General features: G+C 36.8%; 5 protein-coding genes, 1 non-coding gene and 1 pseudogene across 6 annotated transcripts; 4 read left to right on the top strand and 3 right to left on the bottom strand.

The window, feature by feature from the left end:
* The first annotated feature begins 261 nt into the window (after window positions 1-261).
* LOC108982327 (cold-regulated 413 plasma membrane protein 1-like) lies at window positions 262-3702 on the top strand. The gene is made up of 4 exons (XM_018953664.2): window positions 262-568; window positions 2718-2825; window positions 2912-2982; window positions 3256-3702. The coding sequence occupies exons 1-4, from the start codon at window positions 393-395 to the stop codon at window positions 3507-3509; spliced, it is 609 nt and encodes a 202-aa protein (XP_018809209.1). The 5' UTR covers window positions 262-392; the 3' UTR covers window positions 3510-3702.
* A 564-nt stretch (window positions 3703-4266) lies between these two features.
* On the bottom strand, window positions 4267-10541 carry LOC108982330 (long chain acyl-CoA synthetase 2). Its single transcript, XM_018953667.2, has 19 exons — window positions 10182-10541; window positions 9621-9684; window positions 9396-9485; window positions 9242-9298; window positions 8911-8959; window positions 8736-8812; window positions 8401-8440; window positions 8216-8310; window positions 7961-8125; window positions 6913-7023; window positions 6723-6810; window positions 6560-6626; window positions 6410-6485; window positions 6212-6326; window positions 5782-6027; window positions 5507-5646; window positions 5229-5411; window positions 5026-5145; window positions 4267-4559 (listed from the first exon to the last, which is right to left on the bottom strand). Exons 1-19 carry the CDS (start codon window positions 10334-10336, stop codon window positions 4512-4514), a joined length of 1986 nt encoding a protein of 661 aa, XP_018809212.2. The 5' UTR covers window positions 10337-10541; the 3' UTR covers window positions 4267-4511.
* TRNAI-AAU lies at window positions 9801-9874 on the top strand. Its single transcript has one exon. It is a non-coding gene; the product is annotated as a tRNA-Ile (tRNA).
* A 3505-nt stretch (window positions 10542-14046) lies between the features above and the next one.
* LOC108980616 (RING-H2 finger protein ATL65-like) lies at window positions 14047-16325 on the bottom strand. The gene has a single exon (XM_018951596.2). The coding sequence runs from the start codon at window positions 15765-15767 to the stop codon at window positions 14511-14513; it is 1257 nt and encodes a 418-aa protein (XP_018807141.2). The 5' UTR covers window positions 15768-16325; the 3' UTR covers window positions 14047-14510.
* A 1662-nt stretch (window positions 16326-17987) lies between these two features.
* LOC108980606 (CASP-like protein 5C1) lies at window positions 17988-20710 on the top strand. Its single transcript, XM_018951579.2, has 3 exons — window positions 17988-18869; window positions 20222-20354; window positions 20439-20710. The coding sequence occupies exons 1-3, from the start codon at window positions 18739-18741 to the stop codon at window positions 20634-20636; spliced, it is 462 nt and encodes a 153-aa protein (XP_018807124.1). The 5' UTR covers window positions 17988-18738; the 3' UTR covers window positions 20637-20710.
* On the bottom strand, window positions 20578-21881 carry LOC108980609 (annotated as a pseudogene).
* Window positions 21882-22457: 576 nt separating this feature from the next.
* LOC108980610 lies at window positions 22458-25523 on the top strand. The gene is made up of 2 exons (XM_018951583.2): window positions 22458-23136; window positions 25492-25523. Exons 1-2 carry the CDS (start codon window positions 22458-22460, stop codon window positions 25521-25523), a joined length of 711 nt encoding a protein of 236 aa, XP_018807128.2.
* The last annotated feature ends 2028 nt before the right edge of the window (window positions 25524-27551 follow it).

The following is a 27551-nucleotide window of genomic DNA, read 5'->3' as shown; positions in this document are numbered from 1 at the left end:
GGACCCGCAGCAGTATTCTTAATGCAGGTTTGAAATATGGAATGAGAATTTTGTATTTTGTTTTAAAGTTTAAATATTATGTTTTAATATTATTATTGTTTTAAAATTTGAAAAATGTATATTGAGATTTGAAAAAGTTAAATTTTTTATTATATTTTATATGAAAATTTTAAAAAAATATAATAATAAGATAAAATAAAATAAGAATCTTGTGTCTCAAACCTACCCTTATTAAATTATTCTTGATTTATTCGAACTCGTAAAATGCACAGGCTGCCAGACACGTAAATTTAAGATCCTCTCAGACTCTCTCTCTCTCTGTGTTCATGTTCTATATATCTCCTCTCCTCTTAGACACACACGAGATATTCGAGGAAATATTTGATTGATTAATGGGGAAGAAAAGCTACATAAGGATGAAAACGGAACAAAAAGCGAGCGAGTTGATCAGCGCTGATCTTACTCAGCTTCGATACGCCGCCAAAAAGCTCGGTACCGATGCTATCAACCTTTGCAGCTTGGGCCTCGGTACCTCTTTGCTCGAATGGGTTGCTTCTTTCGCTGCAATGTACTCTCTCTCTCTCTCTGCCAACTCGAATTTGTAAAGTTAAATTCTTTGGCCCATGCTCTGTTGATTCAGATTCTGTTCCCTTTGGTTGATGGTCTGTGGATCATTCTCTTTTCAAATTTTTTTTCCTGATTTTGCTAATTTATGGTTCACTTCTTGGTTGCTACCCCTCGTTCTTAAGATGTATTGAAGAGATCATTCAGTTTATATCTTCGATGAGCTATGATCTGCCATGGGATTCAAATATGTTTTCTTTTTCTAACAGACTTTAATGGGTGTGTTCTGTTAATGTGATTCTTATGTTCCAAGATCCTAGAATCGAATCTGCCAAATTCTCTCTTTCCTGCTTTTATTTCACTGGAATAGTCAAGAGCAATTTTCATCATCGTGCTAGGATGTGTAACGCGTTCTGTTTCTTGCCATGGTATTCAATATTGCTGGAAAACGTATTGTCCTGTGAGGTTGCTTTAAATTCTGCTTCATCTTCAGATCTTTGTTACTATCGTTGGCTCCACTAGATGACAGTATATTTAATGGCTCATAAATGTGCAGCATTTTCTGGTGGTGGATCTTTTTTTTTTTTTTTGAAGTGTAATGTTTCGTGTAGACGTAAAATGCTTAAGTGTTGTACAGTCGTTTTGAAAAAGAGTGAGGTTCATTATTAAAAAATTATTTTTTTCATGTAGATTTCGTATTTATTTATTTTTTTCAAAATAATTACACAACGCTTCCACACTCACGACTGCAACTATCATTTCCCTTTTTAAACTTTTCGCATGAAAATCATTTTTCTTTTGCGGGAATCCATATTGAATTAGTTATTTTAAAATTAAAATAATATTTTATAAAATAAATTTGTAATATTTTGTAAATACACTTTATATATTAATTAATAATTTAATTTTTACTTAAAATAAAGTAGAAAATGGAATTATATATTAATTAATATATTAATTTTAATTTCATAATTTAATTATTATTAATGAAATCGAATAAGGTAGAAAATAACTGACTATTTATCAAAATTGAAATGAATAATATAGACTTTAAAATATTTAGATAATGTAGACATTAAAATTGAAATGGTTGTTAGAAATAAATAAAAGGGTAATGATGGATTTACGATCCTTTTACCACCACTTTATTACTCTTAGTGCATTTTTTTTTTTTTTCCTTTTAAGTATTTTTTTAATATCTTTAATCATTAAGAAAAAAATTAAAAAAATATATAATTTTACTAATAGTCACTTTCTTAATCATTAAGTAAAAAAAAAATTTAAACAAAATTAAAAAATTAAAAAGAGTAGTAGAAAAGTAATAAAAGAGCGGTAAGACTACCATTATTTTAGCTTTTATACGATTTTGCCTTGATCCTTTTTTCAGTCTCGCCAACAACAAATGTACGGACATACAATAAAGCCTACGCCGTGAGATCACCATATTTGATATTTCAACAATCATGAGTTACACACAACTAGGGAGAATATTGAGTCTAAACCGATAATAAAAGCCAGGCTGCTATATCAAATATCATCAACATGGTCAGACCCATAATAATAATTTTTTGAGATTTCAATGTGGTACTTTGGCCATTTCAATGCCATGAGAAGTCATCACCACCTTGGATTTTGTTAATAGTTTCTTGCTAGATTTTGTTTTTTGTGAATTTGCTATAGCATTTCCGTGATCCTTGAAAATCTGGATGTGAGATTGCTTGTATTTGAGAAAAGAAAACTTCAGACATTGAGTTCAATCAAACGAGTAGACTGTTGTAGGGATGAAGTTAGGATTTTTTTTCTAGAGATCGAAGTACATATAAAAATACATATAGAAGCATGCGATTTGTTTATACTCAATTTATTTTGTTTTCATTCTACTGTGTGAACTGACTGATGTAAACATCTAGCTTGGGAACTGGGATCAACAAACTCTAAATTTCTTAAACTAACGAACTTTAGAAGCCATTTCTTAGACTAAGGTCCCTGAGCTAAGCTATTTCTTAGACCAAGGTCCCTGATCTTGCGCAATTAATGTATGCAAAGCTTTCTTTTTTCTTCCTGTATCCCCATATCTGTTTTTCTAGTATATTACTTTTGCTGCTCTGAGATTTTTGTACGGCCTAATTGATTCATTTCAATGTGTACTGTAGTTACTTGTTGATTCTGGATCGAACAAATTGGAAAACAAACGTTCTTACAGCTCTACTCATCCCATACATCTTCTTGAGCCTTCCTTCACTGCTGTTCAGCATCTTCAGGTGATTCATTGTGTTATGGTAACACTTTTTTCAATGACCTCAAAATTTATCGTATTTTTATGCTAGAAGGTTATATGGTGATGCAGGGGAGAGATTGGGAGATGGATTGCTTTTGTTGCTGTTGTGTTGCGCCTTTTCTTCCCCCGCCATTTCCCAGGTATAATACAAATTTCACTCACAGTGTTGATTGATCATGTAGGCCTTTATGCTGAATAGTGATAACATCTATGTAAATCTTACTTGGAGTTTACAGTCTGAAAACCTAACTAGCTAGTTCACTCTCAATTTTCCACGATAATCTTTTTGTCAAGTCTAGGAAAATTCATTTATTCATTCTCATATCAGTTACAATGGATGTCTGCAATGACTGCTAGCATGAATCTTCTGCTATGCAACCAAATAATCAGTCCAATTCTATTCATAACTGCAGATTGGCTAGAACTTCCAGGAGCGTTGATTCTTTTGATGGTCGTGGCTCCTAGCTTGATTGCAGATACCTTAAGGGACAGCTGGGTTGGGGTGCTGATATGTCTTGCAATAGCATGTTATTTGCTACAAGAACACATCCGGGCATCTGATGGGTTCAGAAATTCTTTCACAAGAGCCAATGGCTTATCAAACTCGATTGGTATAATCCTTCTGTTGGTTTATCCCGTCTGGGCACTTGTACTTGATATCCTATAGCCTCACTGTTAGCAGCTTCGAGGTGTGTGTTTTTAGTGAACCCTCTGTCTTGTATCATTTCTTTACAAAAACCTACAAATTCCTTACCATTGTTGTGTTATTCAGATATGTTACCATTTGCATCTTCATAAATCTGAATGGAAAAATTGTGTTTCATTCTGTTGAATTTATAAAAGAACAACGTTAATTTTCTGTTCTTTTACTTCATTTAGGTGCACTTATAGTGGCATTTGATTTTCAGGCTTACAAGTGTTTCAATGGTATTTTTGTGTCAGTATTTTTGTAACACTGTAAAGTGGACATGTCACATTTTGCATCATTTTATCGGATACAAAGAAGCATCCACACACACCAAAATCAGTTTTCTTTGTATGCAATATTTATTAAAAGCTTGGTGTTTAAGTGGTAAACTTTATTCTGCACCTTTTTAAGGTTCCTAATATTTCACTTTCAAGTAGTTTGAAGCAGCAGTTTCATTTCGGTTTGTTCTCAAACTTTCCATGGACAAGTTATGAAAAAGCGGCAGGCTTTAATTTATCATTAAAATACGAACAATAAACCCACATATCGGTATATGAATTTCTTAAGACCTTACAGCATTGGAAATATATCTCTGAATCAAAATCTGGCCTTACATCGGTGCCAGGCTCGGCAAGCACAAGTTATTTTAGGAGGTTTTTATACTTTGCCAACGCTCAGTTTTATACTTTGCCAGAGAACAAAAGTATTGCTGATATTCATCAAGCACAAGAAAAAGGGGAAATATAACTAGTTAAGCAGGGACTTGGATTATTTTCCATAGTATAATGTTTCAAATCGTCTTGTTGTATATAAACAAACATGGACAAGGATCAGCTTGCCAAGTAAATGTGAGTAAATATTCATTCTTCTAGACTTCTCATATAAGATGAATAGGAAAATAGATGAAGTTTTTGGGGAACTGCCACAAACTGGTAGTATCTGGATTTCAGGATGTAGCTTCCAAATCCTTCTTTCACGGTTTCACCCCCTTATTCCCTTGGCTTCACTGTACAATTGATCAACCGTGTCCTGCAGATCAGTGGTTAAAAACTAAAATGTAAGGAATAATGAAAGGCCTTTCTAAGAAGTAATTTCTGAATACCAGCCACAAGACATTGTCTTATGAAAGGGCTTGATGAATTACTTCAAAAAATATTGGTCTTGCATACCCATCTTGAAGTACAGTCCTTAAATTATGCACATGGTGCCTTTTTGGACTCTGCTTTTGAAATGAGGTTCAGGTTCACAAGAGCAGTAAAATGCCCTCGGAACTTTTTTATTTAATCCTTGTTGCTTTGTATTGTAAATTCAATCAAACTGTAACTTAATCATAGTACATATTCTAAAGGTTTGTACTAATTTGGAAAGATGGGAGCCTTCCCCCCCTTTTGCTAGAGAAATATGGAAAATACACATCTTGCTCTTGGGTCCAGTAGAAAGTCATAGTTAATAGTGGGCAGTCATTTCATTGGAAAATAAAAAGGAGCAGCCATACCTTGTAGTACTTGAGCAGTTGTGGTCTCTTCAATTTGAATGTTGGAGTTATCAGATCCCTTCCCATGTCAAAAGGATTTGGTTCCAAATGAACTGCTTTTAACATCTCAAAACCTCGAAGCTGTAGGAATGTCTTTCAAGTCAGATGAGAAGACATAACTCGGCATGAAATTAGCAACAACCAAGTGAAAAATATATACATACTTGGTGTTTGTGACCGGTGTTATTAAGCTCGTCCACAATGTGTTTCCTTGCCTTCAGGTTTTCACACAATGAATTGAAATCACCAGTCACATGATGGTTTACTGCCCAATCCTCTAGTGCTTTTTGGTCAGGGACCACCACAGCTACAAGAAATGACTCGAAACTGTTTCCATAAACCCAAATCTGTGTGACCAAAGAAAGTTAATGGCACTTGTTAGACTGGATAAATGTTAAAATTTTGTGTAAACTTACAGGACATCTATTCCTGGGTAACATACCGATGTTATGAGAGGACATCGCAAGTATGTGCTTTCAATGTTCTCTACAGCAACATATTCACCCTGAGACAGCTTGAATATATTCTTTTTCCTATCAATGATTTTCATTGCTCCATCAGGCTGCCATTCTCCTATGTCACCTGCAATTTTCTCAACGTTCATATCCAGTTTTGGAACTAAATTTAGACATCTTATAGCAGGTTAAAAGGTTATTAATGTGTCGTATACAGCCTTAGAATATAGTTTGTCACTGCATAGTACTTGCAAGGTTCTACCTGTATGAAACCATCCATCAATAAGGACTTCTTCAGTAAGATCTTGTCGCTTGTGGTAACCGGAGAACAATGTTTTACCCCTCAGGCAAATCTCCCCACGTGGCAGGCTGGAAAGTGCATCATATCCCATTTCTGGCACTGACTCAAGCCTGGCTTCAATGGTTGTGATTGGCACTCCAACGGTTCCCACCATAGTAAATACATTGGCTATGGATGTAAAACACCCACCACAACTTTCAGTGAGACCTACCATGAACAAACATCGTAAGTTGACAGACTTCCAGAAAGCAATGTATGATTCGAGAACAGTACTGTATGATTTGCTTGGAAGTAAACAAAGAAGCCCTAGGTCTTAATACATCATTTAAGAAAAACAAAAGTTGCGTATACAAACTTCTGAAAATAAGCAAAACACTTGGGAGCAACATACCATATCCTTGGGATAAGGTTGAATTGGTGACTCTCAAAAACTCCTCCACGTGCCTAGGCAAAGGTGCAGCACCTGATAACATGATACGAACTCGCCCCCCTAATGCTTGTTTAATCTATATTGATTACCACATAATTAGAATCTAAACCATATATTACAGAATTGAATCACAAGGACAGGAATCCTATAATGACTGACTTTATCAAAGATGAGCCTGTCCAAGAGAGGTGCTGCTTTGTCTTGTGAGAGACCCTTCTCCAGATTTCCCAACTTGCTGCCATGGGATTTAATGTTAGCCAGGCAGTAGGGAAGCGAAATAAAGTGCAGAGTGTTCATAGTTAAACATACTAGTTATAAGCATATTGGAACAATGTCTTCCAGAATGCACCTCCAGATGAGATTTTCTTTTCTATCCCTTTAAGCAAAAATTTAAGGCCAACGTTTAGAACAAAGAAAATTAAATATACATAGTTGTATAAATAAAAAACAATTCATTGACAAATGAGTATACCACTGTATATACGATCATAAACTCTAGGAACCCCACAGAATATAGTTGGCCTTAGTTCCTGAATGTCCTCCATCAGAAACCTGATGTCCTGCAAGTTCAAAACAAGTTCGAAGTCAGTGTATGGAAGAGTTACAGTCAAACAAAAAACGCGAATAAAGAACTCATTGCAAGAAATAAGTCTTTATCTTACGCCTTGCCAAAATCCTATAGAGCAACCTTTGTAGATGGAGTAGCACTCCATTATCTGATCATAGACGTGGGCCAAAGGAAGGTATGAAAAGTATGAATCTTCTTCTGTAGCCTGTAACAGAGAAGATCCAAAGTCAATATCATCATGTAACTGCCACCTAGCTTCATGATGCAAATGATTCTCATCAATGAATAAATGGAGAGGTATCAGTGATGTTACCAATCTTAGTGGCTTCCTTAGATGCTTTCTTTATTTTTTCTTTTCTTTTCTTTTCTTAAGAAGACTTGAAACTATGACCTACAAACCGCCCCAATTGTTGCTTTTAAAACCTATGACCTACCACATCTAGATGATCTACTTTCATCTAATTAAAATAATCTTCACCAGATCTCATCTCCACAACATTACTAAGCCATGAACACACTTTCATTCTATATACACGGTATTGAAGAAATTTTCCATCAACTTCAGGATGACAGAGTACAATATGCACCAACCTAGATTACAGCACAAGCTAAAATCCAAAAACCATTGGCCAGTGGAATCTTGAAAAAACTGGAAAGAAGTGAACTAAAAGATTTTCTCTGGTCTGAAACAGAGACAACAGTGATTTCAGAAAAGTTGATTAACTCCACATGAATACAAACCATAGCTCCTGAATTTCATTCTAAACAGGCCTTTTCTACACTGGTCTTGATACAATAGACGATGAAGACTTTCTTGTCATTAGAATGGGAACATAAATTTATACATCAAATATATGTTCTATAGAAAGTTATTTGCTTTTGGATAGAAACCATCTTAGCGATTTATGTCGAAGTCACAGATTAACATCTATTGACTTGGCTTTCTGCAATCCTAATGGCATGGAGATGGGAATCTGGTGATGACTATTGACACAAAAGATATGATCACCAAACTAAAGACATAATGAACCGAACATGGCAATGTATATGCAAGAGCTCTGAACCTTCAAGCAATATTAAAAACAAAATGTTACAGAACCATTGCGCTTCAAGAAAACGATTTTGTGTTTTGGTTGTTTTACCACTTTATCTGTTAGGAAAAGTAGGTGCTCAATCGACAATACTTCTGCCATTATAGCCCCATTTGTAAGAATGACACCTTTTGGTTCTCCTGTTGTTCCACTTGTATACATTATGGTACAGACGCTGGTCTTCTGCTTTGGAGGCAATTCACAGTTCAAAGTTCCCTGAAATTGAAGGACCAATCAAAATCACTGTAGACAAAAAAAGAGCATTCATTATACGGAAAAAAAAAAAAATTTGGATAGATGTCCTACCAACTTAGAAAACTCTTCCCAAGAAAAGCAAGATGCCCCAAACTCCTCAGCTTCTTGCTTCTGTGCGCTCGAAACATTTGAAAAACTAACAATAGCTGACCAAGGAAAAGGCATAATTACCTCACCCTAGAAATTACACATTATTTTCTCAAGAATATAAGACAGAAGACAACAGTTTTACCTACTTTTTAAATTTGCAGAACACCTTGGGAGGCATGATAGAATCTGCACAAATAGTCACCACTAAAGTGAGAGAAAAAAAACTTGCCTGAACAAGTTAGATCGAGAAATGTAAGTTTCAAACTGGCAATTATTTTAATTCATGCGTAAAAAATAATAAGTAGTTTTGAATAAAAATGAATAAATATTGAGCATGTGCATGCACAAACAGAGCCCAAAGACAAAGCAGGGGAGAAAGAAAAAATGAAGAAGAGTTGAGCCGAGCAACATAACCATATCAAGCAATTTTTGAAAGAACCTTTGTACCAAATTTAATAAAATTGACAGAATGAGAACCTACAGCAGGGATTTTATTCTCTTGAACGAAAGCTATTGAAACTTCAGCGTGGTTGACGATGAACTCCACAGCATTAGCACCTGTGATGAAACAAAACCACATCAAGTTACTGATCAAGCAATTCATGATTTAGTAACCCAACCAGTGTTCTATAACTCTAGTGCATTGATTGCCATACCAAGCGTGTCATATAGCGGTACAAATGTCACGGCCTGGCTGCTACAGGCCTGTCGACAACAACACATGAAAGATATCAAAATAACACTAGATACATGCAGTTCAAACAGTTACTTAGGTAAAGCAGTCTTCATGTTGAGGAGAATTAGGAAGCAATATATATATATACAAGGTGGCACCGACTGCACTATACGCATGAGTAAATTTCTATTCAAAATCTTATCAATCTTTTGACAACTTTTTGCACTATCAACATGGAATTTGCATTTGTGACGTGATCAAAAGATTGATATATAAGTATGAATGCATGCATGTACACATGAATGGTATACCTCCATTGCAGTAATCCATTCCGGACAGTTGGATCCATATATACCACAGCGATCACCCTACATATGCAAAACGCATAACTACTTAAAAAATTGGATTTTCGGGTAAATTATGTCAAAACAATAAAAGAAAGGAAAAGAAAAAGCGTTTACTAACAGGATTGACACCAAGGCTCCTCATGGCGGAGCCAATGCGGATGGCTGTGTTGTAAACCTCCTGATATGTGAGCCATATGTAGGGACCCACCTGTGGGAAATCCAATCAAAATCTCTCTTAGCATATCAGTTTAAACTTCCCCCGATGAAAATTCTTGAGCTTACGCCCGCTTTCATCCGAGTTTTATTAGGCCGGATGGTATACGAAGAGTGAGTTTAGTTGTACCTTTGAGTCGGTGGTTTGACGTCGACCCAGCATTGGATTGCTGGGGCTTCTCTTAGCAGAGTCACTGCAAGCATAAACCGAGTTTCAGAGGATAATAAATTGCAGAGAGCTGTGATCGAGATCATGCAAGATTTTAGTATGTTTTTGTATTAATATTATAATTCTTCCAGCATGACAACAGGCCTATTAGCTCAGTTGGTTAGAGCGTCGTGCTAATAACGCGAAGGTCGCAGGTTCGAGACCTGCATGGGCCATTTTCTTATGTATTTATCAGCACATGCCTAGCTTAGCCTAGTTTTAGGCCATCTATGCCATGCTACTTGGCCTAGAAAAATGTTAAATCTTTATTCTCGGAATGGCTTCATTTTTTGTTATACATCTTCTTGGACACGTTCATTTTCCCATTCCCTCCCCCATATTCTAAAAAATCAACCCAAATCCATGAAACACAATAATGCGGTCCGGTTCTTGAATGGAATTTCAGAGGATATTGCTAATGGATCGGATCATATATAATATATATATATATATATAGAGAGAGAGAGAGAGAGAGAAATATACCTGAAGAATTGCCAGGGAGATTCCAACCCGGCCGGAAAGTCCAGGAGACCATCTTTAGCATAAATGCACCTATACACAGGTCCTGCCGACGGCTTTTGATGGGTTGCCGGCCTTGATTCCTCAACCTTCACTGTATACATGACCTCCGTCGACATTGTTGTCTAAATAATGGCTGCAGGAACTACGTCGTACTACTACTGGGGTTTGAAGAACTTTGTAAGTAGACGAAAATATGGTGTTGAACAGCTGGCCTGCTTGTGATGAGAAAGCAAAATTTGCTGAAAGAAGAAAGAGTAGCACTGAATGAGGGAGTTGGAGAGGTGGTTGAGCTAAGGCAATAAATAGCCAGTGTTTATGGCTCCTTTATCTGTTTTTGTCTGTATGTAGGTGAGTTTACTTGCATTGCATTTATAGACGTGGTAGATCATAGTTAATTTGGTCATGAATATATATATATATATATATATATATAATATTTCACATTTTATCATAAATATAGTTACTACATGAGTACGTACGTACCTCCTATTTTTATGCTAAATGCATGGATTTCACTTAGAAATAGAGATCAACATCATATATATTTCACTTGGAAATAGAAATGGCCGTTTCTTTGTTGATCTTTTAATATTATTCTTTTGTTTTTATTTGATAAGTTCAGACAATCATAGACGAATTAGACCTTGTCCACTCTTGTGAAAGTGATCAGAGGCTTAGCATATATGTCTCACACACTTCACTTCTTTTGAAAAAAGCAGTTAAGTTTGTGACTTACGTAAAAAAATATATTCTTAATGATGGACCGGGACCATACTATTTTTTAAATTGATGCATAGGATTAAGGCATGATTCTATCTAATATTACTCAATTATAAAAGACATAATAAAAGTTTGAGTGGTCCAAAAAATGCAACCATAATTAATTGCTATTTAAGATTAATACACCAAGAAAGGATGATAATCATAAAGCCAACAATTCCGCCTTAAATGGGTGCATGTGCTACACAGCCAATTATACAACAGAAGAACAACTAGCTAGCTAGGACACATGATTATTTGAGCGGTGCTACTCTCACCGCTGGGAGCTGGAGCTCCCGCTACTTGTTTTAGGATGAATTTTTTATTTTTATTTTTTATATATATTTTTTAACACATTTAAATATATTTTAAAAAATAAAAAAAATCATAATATTATTAAAAAATACTTACTAAAAAATATTAATAAAAAAATAAAAAACTCACAGCGATAAAGACTAACAATAAGAGTAGTATTTTTCTGATTATTTTGTAGTAAATATTGCCGATAAATGCTCCTAATATATACACACACTATTATATATTCCCACTGTTTTGGGTCTGTTTAGGTTTCTTTAAGAGTGCGTTTGGAATATAAATTACTTTCAACTCATTTTAATTTATTATTATAATTTTTTTAAATTCTAACATAAAATATAATAAATAATTCAAATTTTTTAAATTTTAAAATAATAATAATATTAAAAAATAATATTCTAATAATATTTTATCATCTCAACTCAACTCAACTCAATTTACTTTAACATCCAAACTCACCTTAAGATAAATTTTTCAGAGCTCCGATTCATGTAATTACAGACTCACCCAATGTCATGTCAATGCAAGCGCGTCAATCTCGTGATTCTCATGATCCCTCGCGTGCAGCCAAGTGGCTGATCGCCTCAATAAGTAAACGAACTTGGACCTAACCAAGCAAGATTTAAAAAAAATAAAATAAAATAATTTATAATATTTAAATTTCAAAATTTAAAATTTATCTCTATAATTAAATTATATCATATGTATAGTGTGTGATGTAAAGATTTTAAAATATAATTATTCAAAATAAAATAGATAGTATTTTATCTACGTTAAAAATTATATTCACATCAAAGTTGATATTTTCTCTAAAATTTAGAGAGCAAATTCTACGTCTAGTGAGAGAGCTCACAATATTTAATAACGTATTTTTCTTGAAATTAAAACATTTAATATTGTCTCGATTTTATCTCTATTAAGTGAGGACAATGGTTTCTGGGATTTTAATTAATGGACATGATAGAACTCTATGTTAAGACAAATTTCTGAAACAAAGTACCGAATTGACGGAAAATCTTAAGATATGGATGATGTTTGGCCGTTTGCGGTTGCGTGTACGTAGTAAGCCTATTTGTCGCAAGTGGGTGGCTTCTACTCAACAAATTAAACAACCAGATACTGGTAGTGTTGGGTACGAAAAATGAAAGAAAATTTTTATTTATTTCTGATGACAAATTTAGGTTGCGTTTGATTTCCAACTCAAGTTTAATTTTAAGTTAAATTTAATATTTAAATACTTATTTTTTAAATTATTAAATTTATTCCAATTCAAAATCTTTTTACATGTGAAATCTAGACTATTTTTTAACTTAAAACATTTTTATACGTGAGATTCATAACATTTTTTTAATTTTTTATAAAAGTACTAAACTTATATTAACATCCAAACACATTTTAAACTTAGTTTAGATGGACGCATAACTCCTTCTATTACTCAACTCACTATAATTCATAAAGAACTCAGCTCAATATCTACGCATAGTGTTAATAAAAGTATTTTTATGATATAATTTAATTTAAAAGAAAATTTAAAAGATTCAATATTATCATTTAAATAATGTAAATGATTTGTTTTATATATGATTTGATAATATAATAAATTGAAAAAAGAAAAAAACAAGAGTCTTCCTAGTCCAATACGTGGTTTCGCTAATCTTATTTGGAAATCCTCAAATATTTATCATTTCTCTTTCTTCTTCTTTGTTTTTTTTTTTGACACAATTTTGACATTTGGAAAAGCTAGCAAACCTTAAAATTAATGTCCCAAGAGTCATTAGTCGGTGCACCACCTGCTTGACAACAGCTACAAATGCTAAAAGTGAATTAAATGAAATCTATTTTCAATAAAAGAAAATGGTCAAGCAATCCAGAGAAAAAAAGATGCAAGTTTCACACCAACGGTTTGAATTAAAGACATTAAAGTCTATATCTACTTAGTAGGCTACATAATGAGAGAAGGCTTTTTTGCATTTTCCTCTCACACTGATCTATACCTGTCCATTCAAAAGCCTCCCTTCTTGGTAACCAATACCATCATAAATAATACAAACATATATATATATATATACATGTTTTTCAAATAAATTCAACTACTTTAAGAGTTATTAAAGCGGCATGTTGGTTGTGCCACCACTCCAAACAAAACAAGCAACCTTTTTTGTTTTATTTTTAATGTATGAGTCAAATAATGTATTTGTAATCGATGTTTGGATTGTTGTTTTTTATTTGTGGCTGTTTTTAGAGAAGAAGGGTTACAGACAAGAGCCATATATTTCATGGCACATGGGTTGGCCCAACTGTGTGCTGATTATGGGTGGGGCTAGAGACTTTTAGCCAAACAAGCAGTAGGATAGGATAGGATAGGGTTAGGTTTTCATTTGGGCCCATTTGAACAGCTTAATTAGGAAACACGAGGCTCCTATTAATGCATAAATATGGGCTTGGGGCGGCCTATGACAGGATGGATGAGGGTTAAGGAGCCTCTCCATTAGGAGCCCAACATCCACTGTTGCCTTCTGCAATCTCTCTCTCTCTCTGACCTCTGTAGCAATCGGAGTCCCATTATAGTAAGGGCAATAATTTTTCAGTCCCAAAAGGTGTAAGATTATAGATAGTAGTAGTACTAAAAAAATGAAATACAAATCTATGCACATACTCTAAAAAGAACAATAATCACCATAACAATTAAAGTCTACTAAAATCTCATTTTAGAGCAAATAATTGTTATGAAGAGATTAAAGTCTCCTACACATGAACATGGAATATTACTCTGATTCTTGACTTGTAGGCAGAAAAGAGGATGTAGGATGGACCGGTGGAAGGCTGTGCGCCCACATCACCAAATAATTAAGCAGCCTCGCCACCATCCTTCCACACGGGGGTGTGTCGGTACATCCGAAAGAAAGGAAGAAAAAACCCTCACTCTTCCTGAAAATTAAATGGAAGGCTTCCACAGCCCCTGCCTCTCCCAAAAAGTCGTTCCCACGAGAGAGAGAGAGAGAGAGAGAGAGAGCCCTTTACTATTTAGGTCTCGTCAATTTTGTAATAAATGTTCAGCCCAGCAAATTAATGAGCTTCTACAAATTGCCAGACCGCTCATTAAACGCCCTCTTCTCCCTCCTCTCCCCCTCAATTAATACCTCTCTGTCCCCATCGCTTTGCATTTCTCCATCTCTTACCGTTCATCCCCTCCACGTGTCCTTTTCCCCGCTCTTGCTACCTCCTCCCGTTGAACCTTTCCGGTGACAGCAGCGCCTCGGGATCCCCACACCTCAGCCGGCTCGACGAGAACGCAGCCCCTGCCCCCATCCCCGACGACCTCATAAACATCGGGCTCGTCATCGACTTGCTCCTCCTCGATGACCACCCTCCTCCTCCTCCTCCGCCAACTCCTCCTGAGCCCGTAAACCTCACCCTTGACTCCGATAACGGAAACAATCCCCTCCGTCTAAAGAACGGCGACTTCATTCCTCTGTAGTACCTGAAAGAGAAAACCCGAGGTTTCGTTAACGACCCGAAAGGCGACATCCGTTTGTTCCAGAAGCTTCCTCTCCGGTACCGCCAGGGTGACGCTGTTGCCGGTTCCATGACCATCCTATCAGATGTCATACTCCTTTCAAATCCGAACGAGTACGACCGTTTCAACAAGAAATCTCGGCCGTTGAATCTATCCTCCGAGTTGTGGTTGTAATTGTAGTTGTTGTTCCTCGTCGGTGACTGCTCTTCGATGCAAGGCGTTATCTCCGATACTGAGCTGCGAGACTCTGGCAAAGCTTCGGTGAGAGGCTCCAGCGTCATGCTACGCAAGATCGTGTCGTCGAGGCTCGGTCTGATTCTGGCTGCCATCAGTGGAATAAACGGAGACTCCGAACAGAATATTCCGGCGCGGCAGAGGGGACAGTTGGCATGAGACCTGAGCCAGATATCAATGCAATCCACGTGGAACGCGTGGGAACAGAAGGGGAGCGTACGGACGTAGTCGCCGTCTTCGAACTCAAGGAGGCACACTACGCAGTCACGGCGCTCTCTGTTGGATTTGGAAGTATAGATTGAGAGCGGGATGGTCTTGATGACGGACTCATCCAGACCATACGGGGAATAAACGCGGAAACCGTCGCTTGCCTCGAAGAAGGGCGAGTCGTAGGGCAACGAGTCCAGGTCGCCCGAGGAGGACGGAAGGAAAGACCGGGCCCCACGTCGGCGCCGCCACTGCCTACATCGGCGGATGATACGGATGATTGACGGAACGACGTGGCGCGAGATGAGACGGGAGTAGGTAACGACGATGAAAGCAGCGGCTACCACCACCACCATCGCGATCAACGGCGGACTGAACTGGAGCGGCAGTCTGGGTGGGGGGGACATTGATTGGTTGAGGAAAGCAGTAGCAGTAGTGGCGGTGGAGGGGGCAGGAGACGGGGCCCACGGATGATAAACATGAACAGGTGACTCGGCCGGAACCATCATCATCATGATCAGCACGATCGTGGAAACGGTGGTGTGGATGAATGAGTGGACTGATGGGGGGAAGTGAGTTGATACTTTTTAGAAGAGTTTAATGTTAATGTTACGGGGTTGACTGGATTTCGTCGATTGGTTCGCGGGAGGCAACACGTCAACGTTAGTGAATTTACTTGTCAGGTACAAGTACACACACTTTTTTTAAAATTTAGCCACGTCTTTTTACTTAATGGTAACGACGGAACTCGCCTACTGTGGGCGTTATGGCGGTGAATTCGTTCATGCTAGTCTGTAGAGTGGCAAACTGGTAACGACGGAACGTGGTTTGGCTGCGTCCCTCATGGATTTTAGGAGCATTTATATTATGCGGAGGTGACACACGATAGTAAGGTATTTTTATTATATTATTTCTTTTTTGGGTTCCCCGGCACCATTTATTAACCCTCTGTCGGGCAATAAAATGGGAAGGAAAAATCTTGTGGCTAATGCAGCGCGCGATGTCCAAAGTCAAAAGTCGGATAGATTAGTCAAGATGGGGCGTGACGTGATCCGAGATGACCCTTAAATGTTGTTCTGCTCAAAATCCTGCCTTTCAAAAACTATTATTCAATAATAATAAATAAAAAGATTCCTTCCCAGATCTGTTAATAAATAACAAATCAGTTATTCAAAATAAATAAATAAATAAATAACAAATCAGTACGTTAACTAGAAAAGAAGAAGAAGAAGAAGAAGAAGCTGCAGTAGCCAGAGTGATCTTGGTTGGATAATATCAATTTATGGGCAGATGGCTAATGGAAGTATCCATCAATCATCATGGACCATGGCGTGATGCTATGCTACACCCCGACGCAAGCCGTAGAAATTGGTCACGAACGTGCAAACTTTATTTTTTTCAAATATTTTTTTAAACTCTTTAAATATTTAAAAAAAATCAGAAATTCATTAAAAAATATTTTCTTAGCCTCTAAGTAAAAAAATTATAAAAAGTAAAAAACAATTCAGTAGAAAATAATATCGAATGTTCATAAATTCGATATTTATTAATAAATACGTCCATTTATTTATTAATGGAAGTATCCATCAATCATAAGAAAATAGGCAGAGGAATGCCATGCAGTACATGGAGAGCTGCCTGTAGTTTGCGGGGAGGCTGGGCCGATTAAGGCAGGGCCCAACTCTAGAGAGCTTTATAATTATAACAAAGGTTTTTGGGCCGAAAAATCAAGTAGCCTCTTCTTTCTTTTCACACTTCCAGAGCATCAATTCATGGTTTCACCCATTTTAAGGAAAATCAGTACATATGTGTACCTAATTGACTACTACACACTGCTAGCAGCTGATCATTTGATATCTTTCCACATCTTTTTCTGGTTTGCAGTCTGTTGGGAAGACAGAAATTGGCTTGGGATCATGGAAAACTTGCCTTGTTTTTAATTCGTGGAATATTGTATGGCCAGCGTTTCCTCTCATTAGATCATGCTTTTGTTTAAGCTTTATCTATTATCTACAGGCTCAACAGTCGGTCCATATTATCTTATGGATGATATTTCATTGGGTCTACTTGTTATTTGGTGGTAAGCAGTGTATTAAATTTGGATGGCCAACACGTGTTTAATCAATCATATTTGAAAAATAATTTGTGTAGACTTAGCACGTGTAAGTTCCGTACAATATTGTCAGAAAAATTAGTAGATCCAACCATTAAAAAGTTGTATAAAAATCTTTTTTTTTTTTTTAACAGTGGAATCCACTACTCATATTCTTCTTCTTCAAACTAATGTAATTATTATTATTATTATTATTATTACTTTCTTTATTACCTTTTGAAAACTAAATCATCGAGACTAATTGTAGATGAATAAAGCCTTCTATGTAGAGTGGTCCAGTGGATACTAATGAAATAATTCATTTTTCTTAAGGAGGGGACAAGCCTATGACATTTCACTTCCTCATTAACATGGGAGCCTTTCATGTATTGACACATGGCAAATCCGCAGCCATACCTTTAAACTTTAAAAGCATTGGCTTATGTTTTCCTACTTAAAAAAAAACATTTAAAAAGTGTTTGACATTCAATCGTTTTGTGTGAAAGTTAAATAGGTTGTGTAGTATTGTTCTATTCATAAAATCATTCAGTTGGCCTAAATACTCATGATACCCCTCATTTTCTTACAGATCCTTAAACAGAATTAATAGAAGAAATAGGATTAGGCAAGTAATTCAGAGGTTTTATTAAATGGAATTATTATATGGACACTGTTTAATTATCATGTATAAAGTAATTATGGAGAAATACAAGAAAAATTAGGCAAGAACAAGAAAAAAGTGGTACTAACCTATGGCTATTGAAAAGCAACCTCTTAACTTGAAGGAGGGAACTAGAACATGATAATTAACCAGTACCAAGATCACAAAAATGAAAAAGCATAAGCCAACTCATTCCTGAATCCCAAGAGACAACAAGACAATCTCTCCAACCAGACTTGCCACCCAATTACAGTGGAAAGCTAGAAGTATCAAATCCCGCATATAATTAAACTCCAAAAAGCTTTACACGAGTCGAAACTCCCACCTGAAAACTTGCCGGAAAACTGCTGTCAACTGTGTCTGTATGTCAGAGAGAGAGAGAGAGAGAGAGAGAGAGAGAAGTCTTTGTTGCCGTGAAGTAAAGTTGACGTTTCCTCACACCATCACTTCTTCCACATCATTTAATTCCTTCATTTGCAAAATTCTGATAGTCTCATAAAAGAGAAAAGTAAAGGCCAAGAATGTTGCGCACTTATTGGGAATTGTGAGATCATGTTCATCATTGATCTTATACCTCTTGTTTTTGTTGTCATCAAAGTCCCACTTCAAAACAAGAATGACAAGCTTGGGGTGTTTATGGGTGGGAATTGGAAGACAAAGTGATGAGCCTATTTAAGGGAAGAGGCAAAACCAGATATAGAAGAGGCACATCCCATGCAACAAGGCCATACCCATGGATGAGGTACCTGGCTCTCTGGGGACCAGCGCCAGCTTTTCTTTGAGATTGGGCCAGGCTATCTTTTCCTCTGCCTCTCTACTTTTCATGTCTTTGGGTGTCGAATTCTACAGCTACACCGCTTTCTGGTATTTTTTCTTTCATTTATCTTTTGGTTTCTTTAATAAGTACCTCTTTCTATATTTTTTATTGTTCTATTTTTCCGTCTCAATCTGCACTACCCATGTGAAATATATCTTCAGTTCATACTCTGGTTCTTACTGTAAGTAGTCTAAACACATTCTTATCTACTTTGTTTCTTTCCCCCACTTTTCGTTTCCCCAATTATATAACCTTGGAAACTCTCTTGATAATATCGAGCCATCCATCGATGAACCCTGCTTTCTGGAAATAGTTGCTACTTGTCGGAAGAATCAAAAGAGTGCTTTTAGATTTTCTGTTCAATTGATCTTACTCTTTCGACAGTAGGTGAATGGTGCCTTTTAGTTTGTCTTCCTAATTTTCAGAATCCTCTCCCGGGATGAGAGATTTTCAATTCATAAATGATAAACTATATTCCTTAGATTTTTGGCGTTGCCAAATTTTAATGCCAAAGTTCTACGAGTGAGGGTGCTCAACCATCAGTTTGAGCAGCTTTCTAATGATTTTTTCAATTTTCTGCTGTTATCCAGGCTACAAGTCCATTGCCAGTCTTAGCATTCTTGCTTAACTTAGAGCTTTGGTCAATCCAATGACGGACGACCTTCCCACATTGTTTCCACAAGAAATTTGGAAATTTGAATCACTGGTTAATTTGGTTTGACCACATACGAAAGCAGGGCCCATTCGAATGCTTAGCCTATACATAAAGATCTTCTGCATCCTATCACTTCTAAGAAAAATTTGACAACCTCTTAGTTTAGTGCTAATTTGAATTGCTAGGATTATGATTACATTCGCTTCTATTTGGATCCTTTTGTGAGCAGCAAGCCACCAACTGTCGGCTTAGACATTTTACATCAGCAAACCAACACGGTTGAGGATTCTTCTGGTGAATCATATTCACTGGTTGCAGATGATTGTCTCAGAATCTTCTATATTCCCTTCGACTTCCATCTCCTCTTGTTCTCATTACATCGACCAATAACTCATTTCTCATTGTCAATTTGTCTGTTTCGAGTTTCATGTTTCCAGTCCCATTATCTTCTTCCATTAGCTCTAGAAGATAAACAGGCGAATCTATCTGGAATGAATCCAGTGATTGTTCAAGCAAGTAACAGGTCCTAAAACTTGGAAAAGTAATTTATAAATTACAGGCACTTGACAATCCTCTTCCGCTCTAGCAGACAAGAAAGTAACGGGATAGCAGATAGCAGCATATTTTTTTCCAGCTCTGAATGATGATGAGCAAGAACATGGGAATACATTTTGGAACAGTATACTTCCTGCTGTTTCTTCTGTAGTTTACTTATTTGAATCTTCATTTGATAAAATGTTACAGCTACTTGGTAACAATCATGGGTTTGGCTATACCCTGGAGTTTCACTTTAGCCCTGGTGGATGGATACTCTGTTCTGGTTAAATGCTCTATCCGGCAGCCGGGTATACTGCTGATCATTATCGTAGGAGATTGGGTATGCAGCATTTGAGTAATTTGCGATCACATAAGATAGAAACTAGGGTACAATTTGATACTAACTCGTTATATCTCATAACAGGTATTATCCATTCTCACACTGGCTGCAGCTTGCTCAACAGTTAGTGTTGTGGACTTTCTCCTCCAGTGTAATAATGGGGCATATTGCCCACCGAAGTTTTGCAGCAGATATCAGATATCAGCTGCCATGGCTTTCTTGTCATGGCTTCTGTCTCTGGCTTCAGCTCTGTTCAATCTCTGGTTACTCCCCTCCTTGTGATTTTGTCATGAATCTTGTACATAAATAGAGTCCGAGTTTTAATGGATGGAAGTTTTCAGTTGTACAATTACAAATTGTAATATGTTGTCAAGCATTTCTGGTACATAAAGATTGTAGAGAGTGCTTACCAAGAAAATTGCTGATCACGTGAAATGACCAAATCAAGTCCTCCATCCTTCCCTTCTCACACCCCTTCATCAAAACCTCGTAACTCTTGCCTTTTGCCACTGTCCTTTGGCATTAAATCAAAATTCTTTGCTCCATCCCCCAAAAATCTCCAAAGCTTCATAAACCCTACCCATAAAGTCAGTCCTGCAGCACCAGCTCAACCGTACGTTGAAGCCTCTGGCCTAAAACCCTTTCTACAAATATCCTTAATACACAAGCAAAGCTACCCAACGCTACAATACCCATGGTCAAGGTGCTCATAAGTCACACAACCAATACCCACGCCATTCAATCCCATTTCTCCGAAAAATTCTTTAGCTTTCTCAATCTCTCAAATCTAACAAAACCTTACCACTCGTAGTATTATAAACCACAACACCAGCCTCCACTACGTGAAGTGTCATCTCCTCCCACAACTCCTCAGCCTCAATCATCCTCTTTTCCTCGCAATAGGCTGCTATCAAAAGGCTAATAGCAATGACCATTTGGAACACAACCAAATCCCACCATTTCATTCCAAATCATTTCCACCTTCTCAGCCAAACCAAGCCGATAAAAACTCACCATTAATGCATTAAAAGTATGCACATTGGGCCAACTGTAAAAGCCCTTTTCGCATTGCCCTCAACTCCATCGCACACCAACCCAAAAAGTCCCTATACGAGGTTATCTTCTTCGGACAGACGAATGGCGGCCCGAATGAAAGCCTGGGCTTGGGCCTTGAGGCGGGCCCGGGCGAGGATGCTGATGATGGTGAGGTAGGTGAGAAGATTGTGGTTGCAGAGGGACTTGAGCGGTCCAGAAGAAGCAGCAGAGGGAAACGTGGGGATTGTTCTTGAGGTGGAGGGTTATTGGGAAACGTCATTGAGCTGGAAGCCGCCGGGGCAGAGAGAGAGTGAACATGGCTCCCACCGGGAGGACTTCAAACGCTGCTGAGATCGAAACAACGTTTGAGATTAGTGTTTTGGATTGATCGGATCGTGGGTAATAGATAGCTGAGCAATTCAACGACGTGACATGTCTGTCTGTGTGTTGAGAATTGAGAGTGGAAAAACGGGGCTGGGCCAGTTGGGCCATTTTTGCCCTTCCTGTCTATGCACATCTCAAATCCTCGGGTTTGCATAATTGGGTCCCACTATCTTATTTTTTCTTTTCTTTCTCCGTCTTTCAGCCTTTCTCTCCTTTTTCATTTTTCCATCTTCTCAAACAACAGCTCTCTTTTCTTTTATACTCAACTGAAAGCATTTTATTACAGTATTACTTATGAGAACAATCCAACTGCTTTCAATCTTTGCGATCCTTTTGTAGCCTTTCGGTGCTTCAATCCAACTACTTTCATTCTCTTTACTCTTTCTTTCTTTCTTTTTTCTGATGAAAACTTTGAACAATGGAATCAAACTCAATTGCCACTCTGCTTAAACATCCATAATATATGGCACCCATGATTTCTCAGTGTTTGAAAAGATGCTCATAGCTCAGACAAAAAAGAAAAGCTAAGGCTGCGATTCCTGACTTTTTCTTCTCATTTGCTTCCTTTTGACTCCAAATCTAACGACATTCTCTGCAGCTTCACTTTGAAACTTCTAGCCGTTGTTCTGCAATAGCTTTGGTTGTTGTGTTTGGGGGGCACTCGTAGTATAGCCATGGCAATCGATGTCTGCTCGGAGATTTCGAGCGCGGGGAATCAGCCCAAGAATCTCGTTTTCATATGACCTGAACAGGCCAAATGTTCTGTCAAACGAGGATCACTGCCGGCGGTCGGACTTGACCCTCTTGGATTCCAGCTCCGACTTCGTCTTCTGCATTGGTAATAGATTTGCACAAGAAATGGCTCCAGCTGACGAGCTTTTCTCCAACGGTAAGATCCGTGCAAAAGAAATCAAACGAAAGGTCACTTCCCCAGATGAAACGTCAATCCAATCGGAGTCCATCTCTTCTCGTCCTCGGCCTTCCTATTCCGGGAACACAGAAAAGAAGCAGCTCAGAGAGTTATTGTCCAACAATTTTGATGCGGAAGAAAAGCCTCCATCAAAATCTTTCTGGCAGTTCAAGCGAAGCAGCAGCCACGACCTCAGCCCTACGTTTGGTCCCGCAGCACTGCTACTCCAACGCACCACCACCAGAACCCCAGATCACCACCGCGAACCACCCCATTCTTACATGCAGCAACACCTCACACAACTCTGTTTTTCCCACCCAAAAACAGAGCAGTCGTCCACGCCAACAGCCCCGTTTCCTCCACACCTCAACCGCACGGGCCCCCGTTCGTGCTCCTCAGATCAAGGCCAAACGCCAGCAGCGACGGAAGCCGCCAACCATTGTCCTGACTGCCGTAAGCCGTTGTCTCTCCCTCGCTTTAATCTCACTATCCCTCCGTCTCTCTCTTTCTCTCACATTATCTCCCTCTCTCTCATCACTCTTTCTCTCTCTATGCTCAGCCGCCCATCCGCCAGCGTATACACCACAGTCACCCAAATTTCCGTCGCAGCCTCTTCACGGTGCCGTTGTCTCTTAATTTTCCTTGGGTAAGTTCTACCGCCAAGGATGAGAGCTGGTAACTCAAGAAGATGGTAAGTGTTTCCATCTTCTTTGGGTGATATCTGTGTCACCCAAAATAGGACAGTGGGACCCAAACAGGAGATGATAAAGGGAAGAGAAGATGGAAAAATAAAGGAAAGAGAAACACTGAAAGACGGAAGAAGAAAATGCAAAATAAGACGGTGGGACCCAATTGTGTCAGCCGGTTACGCAAAGATTGCGCACGCCGGTTGTACGTAGCAGAATTGACTTACTTTATCGTCACTTATATGGGATATTCCAAATGCTTCTTCGTGTGAAAGGAAAAAATAATAATAATAATAATAATAATAATAATAACAGAAGTCGTGAGTATGCAAGTATCGCGTAATCATAAAATGAATATATATGGGACTCACATGAAAAAAAAAATTTAATTTTTTAATAATAGACTCTATTCTTTTTCAAAGTGACTGCATAACGCTTGTATATTCCACGATTGCATGTAGTATTACTCTATTCTTTGTTCCTCCAACATTAAGCACTGGTCCTTAAAAAAAAAAAACATTAAGCACTGTTGACCATTGACCGGATGCATGAAACAAAATGAAAAAAAAAATTAAAAAGAATAATTTGGGTTTTGTAACTTTTTTTTTTTTTTTAAGAAATGGTTTTGTCATTCATACAAAAGCATTGATGCATCTCCATATATATGAAATAACTATCTTTATTGAGATGGTAATGTTGTATACTACACTATTAGCCTACTTTCATCACACTTTATATCACATTTGAATCATGATCTTATTAGTTTGGGTGGACAAGATGTTGGCTTTTGGTCATGAATAAGTACGCAGGTCTAATCTCTAAATTTGAGGGTAAGATAAAGATATATATATATATATATATATATTGCTTCTTGTGTGAATTTTGTAAGTAACATTAAATACACAATAAATATTATAAAATTTATTTTGTTTGTCTATTTTTCTACTGCTTAAAATCCTCAAATTCGCATAAGAACTTGATCAAAGATCTTATGAAACATATAATTTAAAAATAAGTGAGGGTGGTATTTGTTGCAAGTTAACATATAATGATCATATATTATTATTATTATTATTATAAAATACATTAATATTAATGGAGAATCAGTTCCATATATGTGTGATATGGTTCATTAATTTTGTCTTTTCAAATATACCTGCAAATTAATGGATAAGATTGTCAACTATATACGCTAAGTATTCGTACCGCATAAACCACTAATCGGTATAATTGCCAGACTATAAATATATATATATAAGGAATTTGTTCTTCTATTCTACCCCAAATGGATGCTTATTATATACATACATAATATTCTTGATCATCCATATTACTGCATCTCAGAATTATACGAGTTATATAATAAAGTAAATGCATATTTAGGTAAAAAGCCCATTATTCCCAGTTAATAATATTCCACCTCAAACGACCCTAGTTTAGAGAGAGATTCATCATTCTCTCTAGAAACTATTACCAAACCAAACCTGCGCAAAGGAGGGAGTCTGTCCTTCATCCCTACTCCCTCTCCTCTCTAGTTTTCTTCTTTCATTTTCTTTTTTAGTTTTTTTTAGGGCTAAATATGGTGGAAGGCTGATCTGCTGCTTTCTAGCATCCGACGACCACCATGGGCCCTACCACATGTGTCCCAAGGTGCCGATCGTTTAGATGGACAAAAAATTTTGCAGAACGAAACCGCACGTTACCCACACGCTCGATCCAAAGTGGGCGTGTGAAATCCATGCACCACCACTAAAGGTGTTTTTCTGCCACCACGCGCAACTTTTTTGGATCCAGGGCCACTGGTTACTTCAGATCTGACTAACCACCATACTCCTAGGGTGGCGTGTGGCTCTCACGCGACATCACAATCACTTTGTTTGTAATTTTTTCCTCTAAAGTTGAAAAGTCGAATCTATATCTTTCCAAGATGTAATTCATTTTTTTCTCATGTATTTTTAATTTCTGTTACGTCTTTTGTTTTAGAAAAAAAAAACATATTCTCTTAGACTTCTATCCATAGAGTATCTCTTGGACTTTTGTTTATAGAGTGTCATCTACTCCGTCTCAAATAGAATATGAGATTTGTTAACTATGTCTTGGACATAGTTATGCTATCTCTCAGGTGGCTTGAAAGAGGTTTGCAGTATGGATTAGACTATATCAGTTACAATTGTATACTGAAAAGCCATTAATGTTGTAGTTGGCTTGTAATATCTATTATTAATGAATGTAATTTATTTTATTAAAAAAAAAAACAATATTCCACGCAATATATATAAATAGAGTACTGCTACATCCTTACACAAAACAATCCTACAAAATAATATATATTTATGATATATATACTAGTGAGGAGCTAAGGCACGTATGCCCCCTTGCACATAATACTTGAAGCCCTGATATGCAGAGAAAGAAATAAAAATAAATAAATGAATAGTAAATAGTTAGTACAACCTTTAAAGATTATTAAAAGAATAGTAAATATCATTACCTTTTATGATTTCATCCAAATTTCACATAACCCTAACTTTATTTCTCTTTATCTTACTTTTTCCTTTTTCTCCTTCGATGCCGACTCTCACCATTTTACCATTTTCTCCCTCCCTCCCTTTCTCCGTCTCCTTAATAAAAGCTTGAAGACCAAAATTATCCCTAACCCTTCCACTGCGTCACTTAGTTCTCGATGAAGAACAACCGAAAGCCTGCAAAAAATCAAAGAAAACAGACTCTGATTTCAACATAGACGATAAAAATGGCAGCTATTGAGTCTGGGTCGAAGGATGTCTTAGATCTACACATATTACCGATGGTTTTTCAATTTGGTTTGTTTTGGTGTACATCAATATGTTAGTGTAAATTAGCATGATATATGTAGTGAGTTTATACAAATTTGAAGGGATTTTATTTGGATTTGCATTGTTTCTTTGAGATCTAAACATATATTTTTCTGGAGCCCTCAAAATGATTTTTTTTTCCTGATTTACTTTCATCTCTCCCTCTCTCTATGTCGGTTTCTTTATTAGAAATTTTCTTTGTGAATCCTTAGAAATTTGAAGAGATTTGTTTGGTACAAATCCGAGTTGTATTTTTTGTAATGGTGTGAGAAAAATTGAATTGGTATTTTTTGTAATGGTTTTTTTGTACAAACCCGACTGGGTATGATGTTCACCCACCACGCATGGAAATTGAGAAATATCTTATTTTGTTGTTTAGATCTACACATATTACCGATAGTTTTTTAAATTTGGTTTGTTTTCGTATACATTGGTATAATTTTTTTACTTAACTTGTAGAAATTTCAACATCTCACAAATTGCGTTTGGATTTGGTTTGTGTTTGAATTTTTTTTATTCATACCTAGCCTCTATTGGTTGCTGTCGAATCGTGTATATGGTTATGATTTTTTTTTTTTTTTTGTGAATCTTTAGAAATTTTAACAAATTGTGTTTAGCTTTCGTTTTGTACAAATTTGTGATTTTGTGATTGGCAATAACGACTGTAATTTTGTAATAATTTACGGTGAGGTTGTGTTATGCTTAAGTTATTGTGAGGAAGATAATTATTGTGAGGTTGTACAGAGGATATAAGTGGAAGAAGTGTTAAATAAAACTATTGTTCATCTATTGATAGACTCTTTTTAAGTATTAAGGAGATATATATTGCGTAGGCCCACTGGTTGGGCGAGAAAAGAACCACGGACGAGTAAAGACTCGGTCATGCGAGGTTTGCCCACAATGAAGCAGCTAATTAGAGGCGGGCAAGTCTAAACGCACCGTATCGCCATGAGACCCGAACCTCTTAGATTACGTTTTGTCTGGAATCATTGTTGAACAGTCCTCTCATGATCAACTGACACAGAAGAAAATTCGGGCGAAATATGCGCACTAAATCAACCCTTTTAACAGTTGAATCAGGGTCAGAAGTGTTACCGTGCGCCCAAAGGGGTTACCACATTAATTAATTCTTGGAATTAAGGGGTTAGTTTGTTTTAAGAGATGAGAGGATACGAGATAAGTTGAGATTAAAGTTAAAAAATTGAATAAAATATTATTAGAATATATTTTTTAATATTATTTTTATTTTAATATTTAAAAAAATTAAATTATTTATTTTATTTTATATAAAAATTTATAAAAATTATAATGATAAAATAAAATAAGATAAAAATAAACAGACCCAACT

The sequence above is a fragment of the Juglans regia genome, chromosome 16 (genome assembly GCF_001411555.2).
Source record: "Juglans regia cultivar Chandler chromosome 16, Walnut 2.0, whole genome shotgun sequence".
In the NCBI taxonomy this organism is placed as follows: domain Eukaryota; kingdom Viridiplantae; phylum Streptophyta; class Magnoliopsida; order Fagales; family Juglandaceae; genus Juglans; species Juglans regia.
The sequence above is the reverse complement of the archived record's forward strand: the minus strand, read 5'-3'. Positions and strand labels throughout refer to the sequence as shown.